At 42.8% G+C, this 14,104-nt stretch overlaps 1 protein-coding gene across 1 annotated transcript; it reads right to left on the bottom strand.

Annotated features, from left to right (window-relative positions):
• Window positions 1-6,445: 6,445 nt before the first annotated feature.
• LOC123103445 (ferrochelatase-2, chloroplastic) lies at window positions 6,446-12,127 on the bottom strand. Its single transcript, XM_044525036.1, has 9 exons — window positions 11,888-12,127; window positions 10,747-11,080; window positions 10,023-10,166; window positions 9,727-9,828; window positions 9,269-9,372; window positions 9,060-9,186; window positions 7,889-8,041; window positions 7,554-7,654; window positions 6,446-7,013 (listed from the first exon to the last, which is right to left on the bottom strand). Exons 1-9 carry the CDS (start codon window positions 11,959-11,961, stop codon window positions 6,698-6,700), a joined length of 1,455 nt encoding a protein of 484 aa, XP_044380971.1. The 5' UTR covers window positions 11,962-12,127; the 3' UTR covers window positions 6,446-6,697.
• Window positions 12,128-14,104: the final 1,977 nt, after the last annotated feature.

The raw sequence follows: 14,104 nt of genomic DNA, 5'->3' as shown, positions 1-14,104 counted from the left end.
ACATGACCGAGATGACTCTCCGGTCAATAACCAACAGCGGGATCTGGATACCCATGTTGGCTCCCACATGTTCCACGATGATCTCATCAGATGAACCACGATGTCAAGGACTTAATCAATCCCGTATACAATTCCCTTTGTCTAGCGGTACGATACTTGCCCGAGATTCGATCATCGGTATCCCGATACCTTGTTCAATCTCGTTACCGGCAAGTCTCTTTACTCGTTTCGTAACACATCATCCCGTGATCAACTCCTTGATCATATTGTGCACATTATGATGATGTCCTACCGAGTGGGCCCAGAGATACCTCTCCGTTTACACGGAGTGACAAATCCCAGTCTCGATTCGTGCCAACCCAACAGACACTTTCGGAGATACCTGTAGTGTACCTTTATAGCCACCCAGTTACGTTGTGACGTTTGGCACACCCAAAGCACTCCTACGGTATCCGGGAGTTGCACAATCTCATGGTCTAAGGAAATGATACTTGACATTAGAAAAGCTTTAGCATACGAACTACATGATCTTGTGCTAGGCTTAGGATTGGGTCTTGTCCATCACATCATTCTCCTAATGATGTGATCCCGTTATCAACGACATCCAATGTCCATGGTCAGGAAACCGTAACCATCTATTGATCAACGAGCTAGTCAACTAGAGGCTTACTAGGGACATGGTGTTGTCTATGTATCCACACATGTATCTGAGTTTCCTATCAATACAATTCTAGCATGGATAATAAACGATTATCATGAACAAGGAAATATAATAATAACTAATTTATTATTGCCTCTAGGGCATATTTCCAACAGGGATTCCTCAAATGTCTGAGGTCTTCATGAGCAAGCAAGTTGGATGCACACACACTTAGTTTTCAGTTTGAGCTTTCGTACACTTATAGCTCTTAGTGCATCTGTTGCATGGCAATCCCTACTCCTCGAATTGACATCAATTGATGGGCATCTCCATAGTCCGTTGATTAGCCACGTCGATTTGAGACTTTCTCCTTTTTTGTCTTCTTCATATTATCTCTATCACCATATTCTATTCCACCCATAGTGCTATATCCATGGCTTGCGCTCACATATTGCGTGGGGATTGAAAAAGCTGAAGCGCGTTAAAAAGTATGAACCAATTGCTCAGCTTGTCATCGGGGTGGTGCATGATAAATACTTTGTGTTAAGAATATGGAGCATGACAAGACTATATGATTTTGTAGGGATAACGTTATTTAGCATTGATATTTTGAAAGACATGATTGTTTCTTGGGATGTCTGAGTATTGATGTCTTTATGTCAAATTATAGACTATTGCTTTGAATCACTCACTCTTAATACTCATGCCATGATTAGATTGTGTGATCAAGATTATTCTAGGTAGCATTCCACATAAAAAATTATTATTTTTATCATTTACCTACTCGAGGACGAGCAGAAATTAAGCTTGGGGATGCTGATACGTCTCCGTCGTATCTATAATTTTTTATTGTTTCACGCCAATATTCTACAACTTACATATATTTTTGGCAACATTTTATATTATTTTTGGGACTAACATATTCATTCAGTGCCCGGTGCCAGTTCATGTTTGTTGCATGTTTTTTGTTTCGCAGAATATCCATACCAAATGAAGTCCAAACACGATAAAATTTTATGGATATTTATTTTGGAATATTTGCGTTTTGGGGAAAAAGAACCAACGCGGGACGATGCCCGAGGGGCCCACAAGCTTGAGGGGCGCGCGCCCTACCCTGGGCGTGGCCAGGAGGCTTGTGGGGCCCCTGTAAGGCGGTTGGCGCCCTTCTTTCGCCGCAAGAAAGATAATATCTGGATAAAAATTGTGTGAAAGTTTCTGCCCAATTAGAGTTATGCATCCCTGGGAATTTAAGAAACGGTGAAAGGCCAGAAAACAGGAATGCATAAACAGAAGGAAACAGAGAGAGAGAGGGAGGGAGAGAGAGAGAGATCCAATCTCGAAGGGGCTCTCGCCCCTCTGCCGCCATGGAGGCCATGGACCAGAGGGGAAACCCTCCTCTCATCTAGGAGGGGTCAAGGAAGAAGAAGAAGAAAGGGTGCTCTCTCCCCCGATGGCCTCGAAACGCCGTTGGGGCCATCATCGCGATCTACACCAACAACTTCGCCGCCGTCATCACCAACTCTCTCCCCTCTATGCAGCAGTGTAACACCTCTTCTCACCACTGTAATCACTACTTAGACATGGTGCTCAATGTTATATATTATTTCCCAATGATGTATGACTATCCTATGATGTTTGATTAGATCTGTTTTGTCCTATGGGTTAATTGATGATCGTGATTGGTTTGAGTTGTATGTATTATTTTAGTGTTGTCCTATGGTGCTCTCCCTCTCGCGCAAGAGTGAGGGGTCCCCGTTGTAGGGTGTTGCAATATGTTCATGATTCACTTATGGTGGGTGGCGTGAGGGACAGAAGCACAAACCCGAGTAAGTAGGTTGTTGCGTATGGGAGTAAAGAGGACTTGATACTTTAATGCTATGGTTGGGTTTTACCTTAATGATCTTTAGTAGTTGCGGATGCTTGCTAGAGTTCCAATCATAAGTGCATATGATCCAAGTAGAGAAAGTATGTTAGCTTATGCCTCTCCCTCATATAAAATTGCAATAACGATTATCGGTCTAGTTATCGATTGCCAGGGGACAAATAACTTTCTTGTGACAAAAAGCTCTCTACTAAAACTAACTTAATTGTTTCTTTATCTAAACAACCCCTAGCTTTTATTTACGTGTTCTTTATTATCTTGCAAACCTATCCTATCAAATCTACAAAGTACTTCTAGTTTCATACTTGTTCTAGGTAAAGTGAACGTTAAGTGCGCATAGAGTTGTATCGGTGGTCGATAGAACTTGAATGGAATGTAAATTCTACCTTTAGCTCCTCGTTGGGTTCGATACTCTTACTTATCGAGAAAGGCTACAATTGATCCCCTATACTTGTGGGTTATCACGGCCCACATTCGACGTGTTTCGACACAAATTCAAAAAAAAATATCACATAGTTCATCACAAAAATCAATACAAATCAAATAGTCCAACGAATCAAACTCATAATTCAAACACAAATAAAAATTCATATTTCATCACACGTGGAGTTAGGCGTTGCCCTTGAGCCTCCATAGGTGCTCCACCAAATCGTGTTGCAGTTCTTGATGCACTTGTGGGTCTCGGATCTCCTGACGCATATTGAGGAAGGCAGCCCAGGTTGCTGGTAGCTGGCGATCAACTTGAGCAAGAGGACCCTGCCTGTAATATGATTCAGTGTCAAAAACTGGCTCTTCCTGCTCGCTCTCAATGATCATGTTATGCAAGATGACACGGCAAGTCATGATTTCCCACATTTGATCTTTCGACCAGGTCAGAGTGGGGTACCGGACAACAGCAAATCTAGATTGGAGCACACCAAATGCCCGCTCGACATCCTTCCTGCAAGCCTCTTGACACTTGGCAAAGTAGGAGTTCTTGCCTCCTGGCACAGGGTTTGAGATAGTCTTCACAAATGTGGACCATCCCGGATAGATGCCATATGCTAGGTAGTATCCCTTGTTGTACTGGCGTCCATTGACCTCGAAGTTCAGCGGAGGAGCATGACCTTCAACAAGATTGGCAAAGACATTCGAGCACTGCAATATGTTGATTTCATTGTGAGTTCTTGGCATACCAGAGAAGGACTGCCAAATCCAGAGGTCATGTGTGACCACTGCCTCAAGTACCACACTTCAAGCTCCTTTGGCGCCTTTGTACATCCCCTGCCAAGAAAATGGACAGTTTTTTCATGCCCAATGCATGCAGTCGATGCTTCCAAGCACCCAAGGAAATCCTCTAGCTGCATTCTGTGCTAGGATCCGAGCAGTGTCTTCAGCATTGGGTAATCGCAAGTATTATGGTCCAAACACTACCACCATTGCCCTGCAGAACTTGTACAAACACTCAATGGTGGTGGACTCGGTCATGCATCCATAGTCTTCCAGTATATCACCGGGAGCTCCGTATGCAAGCAGCCTCATAGCCGTCGTGCACTTCTGGAGTGAGGTGAGTCCAAGTGTGCCGGTGCAATCCTTCTTGCACTTGAAGTAGCTGCCGAACTCCCGGATGAAATTCACAATCCTGAGGAAGAGCTTTCGGCTCATCCGATAATGGTGCCAAATTACTTTCTCGGTGCAGTGGGGCGTCGGCGAAGTAGTCGGCGTAGAGCAAGCAATAGCCCTCCAAACGATGCCTCTGCTTGCTCTTCTGGCGGCCCTGCGACGAGTCACCTTGCCACGGCTTTGCATTGCTCGCGAACAGGTCGGCTAGAGCGGCGAGGACCATGAGGTACTCTTCGTACTGGGTGTCGGCCTCGGCTTCCTCCTCCATCAGCGCCGCGAACGCCTCCTTGTCGTCCGAGTCCATCGCGCCGAACAGACAAACCCGCCGAATACCTGGCGGGCGTGGTAGGCGCGCATCCGCCAGTACTCCCGCCTGTGTGGCCGGAGCACCGGAAAGCTCCCCCGGGAGCGAAATGGAGGATGGCGCGGCGAACCCTCTCTTTCCGGCGGGAAATGGCCTTTCTGGCGGCGGTGGGCAGGTGGGCGTCGCCGGGATCGGCACGGCGGAGGAAAGGGGTAGCGTGCGCGGGAGTGAATCTGGACGTGGCAAAATCCTTTTTCGCCTGACAGGGGTGACCCATGCGCCGTTTTTCCTTCCACCGGAGCCGCCAAGCGCCCTCCAGTGCGCTAGGTTCGGCCTGGGATCGTCGGGCCAAAAAATGGGCCGAACCGGCGAAATTCAGCAATAATAATTCCCATTTTGACCAGCCTTACTCCCATTACGAGTGTGATATTTTTATTAGTGATTCTTATACTCCCTTCGTTCCAAAATAAATGTCTCTCAAAATAAGTGTCTCGACTTTAGTACAACTTTATACTGAAGTTAGTACAAAGTTGAGACACTTATTTTGAGACAGAGAAGGCAGTAGTTCTGTAAGTTGGGATAATTTCCCAAGCACTTGTAAAAAATGCCCTCGGCAGCAGCAGAGCCCGAGAGGCCGGAGCCAAGAAAAGGAACAGAGGAAGAAGCTACTAGAACAGAGGAACAGAGCCGCGCCGGCTCACGGCCTTGTGGAGGAGGCGGCGCGGGGCGCGACAGCGGACGGGAGGGATGCAGCCGCCTTCCTCGCGCCGGTGGGAGCTGCGGTTCAGGGATCTCTGGGAAATCAACGAGCCCGCCACCTGAAGATCTCCATGGCTAGCGACGCGGAGCTCGGGTACCTGCTGCGCCTGCCCGCTGATGGAATGGCCGTGACCGCACGCCGAGACGCTATTAGCTTTTCATTTGAATTATGTCTTACATTCTCAGGCTCCTTGAATTTTTTTCCTTCACCAAGCAACCAAAGATTGCTCTTGTTTTAACCGTTTGGCATGGCTTGTTATCGCTAGATCTAACTGTCATTTTAAGGTTGCTCAAAAATTCTCTTGGCACTTGTGAAAATATGAAGAGGGAGACCTGCTGCAAAAAGAATATGTTTTCCTTATATATCTTTCATTTTGTGTAATCATCGGCTGCCTTAGTTAGCATGGAACATACATGTCGAATCAGCAACCCCTCTTGCAGTAAACAAGATCTTCCTGTTCAAGTGATCACCTGATATCTTTGTTAGGCGTTGTGATTGGCTGCCGTCCAGCTGATAGATGTGGTTGATGAAGCCATGATATGGGGTGACTGTGATGTAGTGTTGGATTTTCTCTTTCTGTTTCACCAACTAATTCTAGAGAAAGGCTGTGTATGTGCTAGCAAGTGATGCTTACGGCTGTCCCTGTAATGAAATTGTCATTCACATTTCCCGTTGAGCAATTATATACGTACCTAATATAAGAGCATTTAGAATACTAAAATAGTGATCTAAACTCTTATATTAGTTTATAAAGGAAGTACTAATGAAAAGGAGGTTAACCTGGTTAGAAATACGCATGGATCGTTATGCTTTCAATTAATTTTTTGCACGGCGTGTCGGCTAAATTTGTCCGGGCGCGCTTGACAGTGATCAGTGCGTGTACATATACAGATACCAAATGCTGGCTTCCATCTGACGTGAACTACGTTTCTTTTCTTTGCGATCAAGAATCAATCCAGCTGCGGATTTTATTTCCAGCGAACGTCAGATTGACGATTGACGTTTCACAATATCGGCCAAAATGAATAAAATGCCTTGATGACGGTTCTAGAAAAAAGCAAACGTCAGACTGTCAGAACGCTAGCCAATGTCCTTGTTTTATACTCCCTTGGATCCATAAGTGTCATGGTTTTAGTTAGAATATAATAAATCTTTGATTACAGATTGGTGCTCAACAAAAGACCTTGCATATAAACTAGCACTAATTAACGGGGAATATAATTATTTATAAGAACCCAAAGAGAGGTTCGCAAAAGATTAAACAAAACTGACGTACATGGTAAACGATGTGACCATGTACCCTTTTAAGCGCCAGTATATAAGCATCTGCCATTATACATGCTGGTGGTACATGACTCCTTCATACAACGGGCATGTCGATATGTTATGGGCAAGACATAAGTGAAACAAACTCTTCCTTTCTTTCTCGCCCAGATATTATCCTGTATACGGTTTCTAGTTACAATCGCCAAAATGGTTAACCACGGAGCATCGATAAAAATAAGCAGCTCAATGAAGAGTATTCCGGAAAGCGGAAACTAGCCTCGGTGATAACAGCAGGAAGAAGGCCAGGACCGAGCCGAAGAACATCTTGGTCAGGTAATGCATCATATCCATGTCAGAGTCAGTATCCTTGACCTTTCTGGTCGTCATCGCAGAGGCAGATGGAAGGGCTTCGACGACAGCATCAGCAAGATCCGAGATGAAGGATGAAGTGCATCCAAGAGCTGGAACCCTGCCCCAGTTCTCAATGCCCGACTCTAGAGCCAACTCCCTGTACTCCATGTCGATTTCCTCCAGTGTCTCAATATGCTCGCTAACGAAGCTGGATTTGATTTTAGCAAATGATGTAAGCGTAGTCGAAAGAGGGTCGCGTGGAGTTAAAAAAAACAAAAGTCATGGTAACTGCAAGACAATGATGTACTTTGGAAAGTGCATGACTTGAAGATGTAGCTTCAACTCAGATAAACATATATGAAACCAAAATTGTGGTGCGAGAATGGCCACTGACATATTAATATTGACAGATACGGCAAATGACACCAACGCAATAAACACAAACAACACCACAATAAGCAAGTTGCAAACAGGTACATGATGGGAAGTTCAGGTAGAATTCACATAAGCACACAAAATGCTAAATTAAGATAAATTAGAGCTGGCCTGATAAAGTGATGATGATATTATAATAGTTGGAAATATTGCTACAGAAAGAGTAGTAGATGCACTTGAAATTGGTTCCGTTGATCAGTGTGAACAGAAGTCCACAAAACCAAAAAAAACAGATAAAGCTGCATCAAACACCCTTATTGTTGTCCTAAAAATACTGAACTGGTAGAGTATAAATGGTAAAGTTGATGATTACCTTACTGGGACAGCCAGGAGACTCTTTACACCCTTTTGACCAAGTTCAACTAAAACTTCATCAGTATATGGCTTAAGCCATTGAACTGGTCCCACGCGACTCTGCCATTGCGCAGAAAGGTTAATGTGGGAGCATTCGGTAAAGAAAAAGGATAAGTAAAAACTGTGTGATGTCTTCCACCATGTAGATTTGTAGGGTATTATGGTCAAAATTTGGTTTCTAGCTTCTAAGTACATAAGTATAACATTTATATCCTTGAAATTAGCTAAAAAAATGCTTTCATAACCCTTAACAGTGATTACAAGATAAGTATTTATTCATCATTTTCTCCTTACCTGGTAAGCCAGAGTATGGTCATTCAAGGTTCCTCTGGATTTCAACTCCTCCATGATCAAAGCAATGCAGTCTTCCATCTGATCTCTGTATGGATCTCCAGCATCCTTAACATAGGTAAGTGGTACTCCATGTGCACTGAAGAATATCATAACCTGCGAATTATGAAACATAACGTCAGAATGATATTACCTTCTATTCGTTATTTATTCAACAAAATTGCACTTGCAAAATACATTTCATCTCAGATTTCAAAATACTCTTCAACTTATAACATTATTCACACTCAAAAGTCCATATAAGTTATAAAGCATTAAATATTACAGGTCTTTTACTAACAATCTACTGACATAGCTATCCTGTGCTCAACCAGAAGAATAACTTTTGTAGGTATCACCGCTTAAATCTATCCAAATAACCAGAAATATTGTAGTGTACAACATCTGCTAAGAATGTTACAGTGAGATCACAGTATTGTTTTGACGATTACTTCATCAGAATACTGCTCTAAATTAGCTGCATATTTCTCTTTGCAGGTCATTTTTCAAGTGCCTAGCATACTTCAGTATTCGCAAAAATAAGAGGATGCTAAGCTAGTGACTGAGTCAATCTGCATTCTGTAGTACAAACTCATAGTTATATTCCTCATTTCTACCCAATTCAGTTAGAAGTAGTTGAAGTACCATTTCCACCCAATTCAGTTAGAAGTACTGGCAAGTAGGGCCGGACACTCAAGTATTTTGAGCGGGGGCAAATTACTCGAGTGGGGGCACTTTCTCTAAAAGTTCAAAAACTGACGCATCTTTCCTAAAAATATAAACAGATCTTATTGGAATATCAAAATTTGAGTGGCCCCCATTGACCTCAATGTGGCTTCGCCCCTGCTGGCAAGTAATGCAGCATGCTATTCTCTCAAATGATGGGGTAATGGTTATGCTGAGACTATAAATACAAATACATCTAATGATTTAATTACTACTTACTGTCCAGACTCCAGAGGCAGGGGCCTGTAAAAATTCTAAAGCACAGGCCCAAGGAAATTTCTATATGAAAGAACGTACAACACACCGAATGGCTATGCTGCAAGTTTGCAACTAATCCTACAGATCAACAACGACTAACAATACGTGAATTTTTTAAGAAACCCAGAAGCAAAACAAGGGATGTGCAAACCTCTTCAGGATTCGTAAAAACTGATAGTTCCTTCTCAATTAAGTCAGCCATTGATTTCACATAGCCCTCGCGCTGGTACCAAGATTCAATAATGGAAATTGGCAAGCCAGCAAAGTATTGATCTTCCCTGCATGAATGCCGCCATATCAGATTTTCAGGTTCTACATAGTCTGAAAAATGAGGTTTCATTAGAGAAGGTAATTGCCTACTTGACAATGTTTTGGAGAACGCGGATACTAGACCCGCTTGTTGATATGGAGTATTGAGGGTATAGTGGAAGAACCACAAGCTTCGTAATTTTATCCTTCTTAATCTATCATCAATCAAAATAGTAGAAAAACAGTAATCATCAGTTAAAAATATGGAAATCACTTAGATAAAACCATAGTACAAAATTCTTGTCCCTAAAAATGTAATACATGTTGCAAGATAGTCAAGAACGTGCAAAAAATTAAATAGTTAAATTCAACAAAAAGTAAAAGACAATCATATAAAAATGAAAATAAGATGGACGGTGACAATGAGATATCAATCTAGAACAAGTATATGAATTAATTACCACGGAAGCATAATAATTAAACAAAAAGACCAAGAAACTATTGTTGCCACTTACAGGAAGAACAAAAGGATTAAAGGCCTTTAAATTCGATTAGGGAGGAGGTCTAACCTGATCGATGGCTTCTTCGGTGAATGGGTACCAATAACGCATTCCAACATATATATCTGCTTCCAAGTTCTTACTTTTTAGTGCAACCTTCAAAGCATTTGCCTGCAGATAAAGTAATTCAGCTAAGAATGTGATAAATCTATTTTATTAAAACAAGTAATACTGAATATGATATATGCAACTATGGTGAAAGTTACAGAGTTTAACGAGTTTGTGGAAAAGCTGCTAAATCACAACTATATGGCTGTTAAACACACAGAAAAAAAAACAGTGTGGTTAGACTGATGAACTTTTACCTGCTCGTCGGTAATTTTCCGCAGAGGTGATCCACCACCAATTGAGGCATACCCCTCTTTACTCTTAGGAGCTCTAAAAGTAGAAATAAGTTTGGCCAGTGGTCTTTGAAGAAACCTGAACAGCCTAGGGAGTCGGATGATATCCTGGGTAACAATTATAAAGTCAAAACTGAATTACCCAGTTGAAAGTACTGAAATCAAACAATAACACAACTACACAAGATAATTAAGAAACAGATAGGGCTATGTGGTTCACATTGGGATAACTACCATGCAAAGGACAGCCAGAGATAACATGACTTGTGATGAACAAGAGGCCATAGACTAGGATGATGAGTTTTATACTCTAGAGACTTAATTCTCTACTATCTCATCCAAAATGATGCATGGCTCTCCCTTTTATGGCTTCTTCAAATATATCATGGTCTACTCAATCTCTTCAGATGGGACAGAGATTTTGAACTTAAACCTGTTTCAATTCGAAGTGAACAGTTCTAGTCCATCCGTATCCAAATAATGAAATAATCTTTTATAGGGAGGGCATGATCCCTCCTAAGAAAAAATCCCATGTATCTACAGAAGTTAATCTCTACCAGTGAAACAAATGCTCTGAGGGGGTAAACCTAACTAAGAAGAGAAATAATCATTGGTTACACATAATTAGCAAGGAACATGTGAAGTTGCATTGGAAATTAAAACTATAGCATGTGGTATGATCACTTACTGGATCAGCAAAGAGGTTGAACAAAAATGGTTGAACATCATTGAGGGTCTCTGGACCACCAAGATTTAGTAACAGCACTCCAATCTTTTCCTCAACAGCATGTGAAGATACACCTTTGACATCTTCATCAAAAGTAGTACATACATCGGTAGAGGTGGATCTCACAGAAAGATGGTGCTGATGTTTAAGTACTGCACTTCTGTGAACCAAACCAGAGGTTCCCCTTGCTTTTCCACTTGCTGACAACAGCAAGGGTTTAACCTTCCCATGCAAGTTTTGCTCGCATTTGGTAGAACCAGCAAGGTTTGTAGAACATCTGACTTTACCACATGACCTGTCAATGGTAGCACAGTCAACCAAATAACATAACAAAAACAAAGGTTACACTGTATTTCTCCAGGGGAAATGTCATGTGAGTGTAAACTTTAGCACATCTCAAAATGCAATCAGAAGCTAGATCAATCTATCAACATTATGCTAAATTTATCGCAAATTCACTACAAACTATCTACTGACAGCAGGTTTCTTTAAGCAATATCAATCACCAATTGATCAAATATACCTCAGCAATCATGTCTCCTAAACTCATGAAATTATGTGTTCTGCACATTCGACAGGACAGTGCATACTTTCAGAATTTGATTAACTTTTTTACAGACCATTAGGACTCCAGGCACCTGTCTCTACGTTCCGTCACCTCTAACAAGACATTTTGATTTTGGTACTAAACATTAATTTTACTCCAGCATATGTCGAAATGTGTGCTGCTCCACGGATGTTCAGAAATGAAAAACTGCATCCATTACGGGTTTCAGGAGCTCCAAACAATTAACTGATTCCAGGATTCGCCACAAGATCCTCACTCCGGAAACAGAACATTGTAGCAAGTGCACACATGTTTTTTTTTATATTGTGTTACTCTACGGTCGCACTGCAGAACTAATCCAATTTTGGTGCCAGATCACAACTGAACCATCACAAAATTCTAGTGACCGCGACAGCGCCATAACAAAAACCGAAACCCCCGACCGAAATCTACTTCGCGCCGGCGGCACCACCCCCGCCATCCAGATCAGCGATCAGCGATTAAAAAGAACAAAACAAACGAACGAATGAACGGCGAGAAGCGAAGGGCACTCACGTCGTGGAGCCGCTCTTCCCCAAGAAATTCCCGGAGCGCCCCAGATCAAGAGCTCCGGAGCGGACGCACTCCATGGAGGACAGAGCGGGGCTGGGCGCGGAGGACGGAGGAGATCTGCGGCGGGTTGCGACTCTGGCGTCTTCTTCCCCTCTCTCCTCTCCCTTTCTGGAATCAAAGTTTCTTCGCTTCTCAGTCTGGGTCAAATACGGCAGCGAATCGGCAACTACCCTCTCCCTCGCCCATTCCTTCGCTCACGTTCTTCCACGGAGGCTGTAGGGCCCACACGGAACTGGGCGCACCGGATCCCGCCGCGCGCTAATCTTGGAGCAGGTTTCACTTGCTTTTTGTGCAACAAATAATTATTTTTCGAAAATGATCCAGATTTATTATCAAAGTTCACCGGAAGTACAAAGCACCTCAAACGTAATAAAAAATAACATCAAGATTCCGAGACCACCGAACTACCACTACCGCCGTCAGAATAAGTCGTCGACGCGCTGCTGTCGTTGTTCCCCTATCGGAGGCGACTTGACCTTGTCGATGACAGCCAGAAAGTCTTCATGCACGTACCCCTAAGGACCAGCGCCCTGAAGCCGCAATCATTGTCGTTGAACTCCCAAATAGACCTGAAACAACTGACACCAAATCACAGAAATATAAAAAAAAAAGTGTATGCACACATCATATGAGCCCACATAAGTAAATACTAAAGCAGCGCTAGCAAGTCATTTTTATCAGTTCATCTTCACTAATTTTCTTAAAAAAGGATTGTCATTAATCGATGAGATTAGGAGTACATCTCTTAAGCTATAGTTACGACGTAAAGTTTTTTGAGTAGGGTGTGTGTATGCTTTGAGTAGTACTAATATTATAATCGGTTAACTATTAATTGTATAAGACCTTTTTGTTCTTTGTTCTTTGTTTTTTTAAGGAAAACAGTATTTTCGGAATGGAGGGAAATATGTAAAGCAAGTCAAGTAAAATGGTGGTGTTGGTGCATACAAGGAAGAGTTTATTGCAATGGTGGAGATGAAAAGGGCATTGACAGTCAATGGAAGGAGGAGGGGATGGCTTGTTTCTATGAGATGAAGGCCATAGATGAGTACAAGTGGAAGGCAAAGGTGATGACAGCGGATAGAAACACGCTAGCATAGGAGAAAAGGTTTGGGTTTGAGGAGAAAAGACTTGCATTGGAATTGGAAGAAAAAAATGCTTGACATTGAGGAGCAAAAACTTGCAATGGCAACCGTGGAATGAAGAGAAAAGAGGGTGGTTGAGGACCATGCTATCATGTTCATGGATCCCAGTAAGATGGACAAGAAGGTGAGGCAATTAGGGAGTTCACTCGTGGGACATCTTAATATGGTTGTAATTTTTATTACCTTTTGTGTTCTCTGTACTGCCGTGATTGATGAATAGATTGAAAATTTCTACAACAACAACAACAACAACAAAGCCTTTAGTCCCAAATAAGTTGGGGTAGGCTAGAGGTGAAACCCATAAGATCTCGCAACCAACTCATGACTCTGGCACATGGATAGCAAGCTTCCACGCACCCCTGTCCATAGCTAGCTATTTGGTGATACTCCAATCCTCCAGGTCTCTCTTAACGGACTCCTTCCATGTCAAATTTGGTCTACCCCGCCCTCTCTTGACATTCTCCACACGCTTTAGCCATCCGCTGTGCACTGGAGCTTCTGGAGGCCTGTGCTGAATATGCCCAAACCATCTCAGACGATGTTGGACAAGCTTCTTTTCAATTGGTGCTACCCCAACTCTATCTCGTATATCATCATTTCAGACTCGACCCTTCCTCGTGTGGCCACACATCCATCTCAACATACGCATCTCCGCCACACCTAACTGTTGAACAAGTCGCCTTTTAGTCGGCCAACACTCATCGCCATACAACATTGTGGGTCGAACCGCCGTCCTGTAGAACTTGCCTTTTAGCTTTTCTGGCACTCTCTTGTCACAGAGAATGCCAGAAGCTTGGCGCCACTTCATCCATCCGGCTTTGATTCGATGGTTCACATCTTCATCAATACCCCCATCCTCCTGCAACATTGACCCCAAATACCGAAAGGTGTCCTTCCGAGGTACCACCTGGCCATCAAGGCTAACCTCCTCCTCCTCACACCTAGTAGTACTAAAACCGCACATCATGTACTCAGTTTTAGTTCTACTAAGCCTAAACCCTTTCGATTCCAAGGTTTG

Source organism: Triticum aestivum, chromosome 5A, assembly GCF_018294505.1.
Source record: "Triticum aestivum cultivar Chinese Spring chromosome 5A, IWGSC CS RefSeq v2.1, whole genome shotgun sequence".
NCBI lineage: Eukaryota > Viridiplantae > Streptophyta > Magnoliopsida > Poales > Poaceae > Triticum > Triticum aestivum.
This window is presented reverse-complemented; position numbering and strand designations above follow the sequence as displayed.

Excerpts from the sequence above, each read along its gene's own strand:
- LOC123103445 (XM_044525036.1), bottom strand. The coding sequence starts at position 11,961 with ATGGAGTGCGTCCGCTCCGGAGCTCTTGATCTGGGGCGCTCCGGGAAT. Across the intron at positions 10,167-10,746 it reads TCAACCTCTTTGCTGATCCA|GATATCATCCGACTCCCTAG; the intron begins GTAAGTGATCAT and ends ATTGTTACCCAG. Across the intron at positions 9,373-9,726 it reads CCGAAGAAGCCATCGATCAG|ATTAAGAAGGATAAAATTAC; the intron begins GTTAGACCTCCT and ends GATTGATGATAG.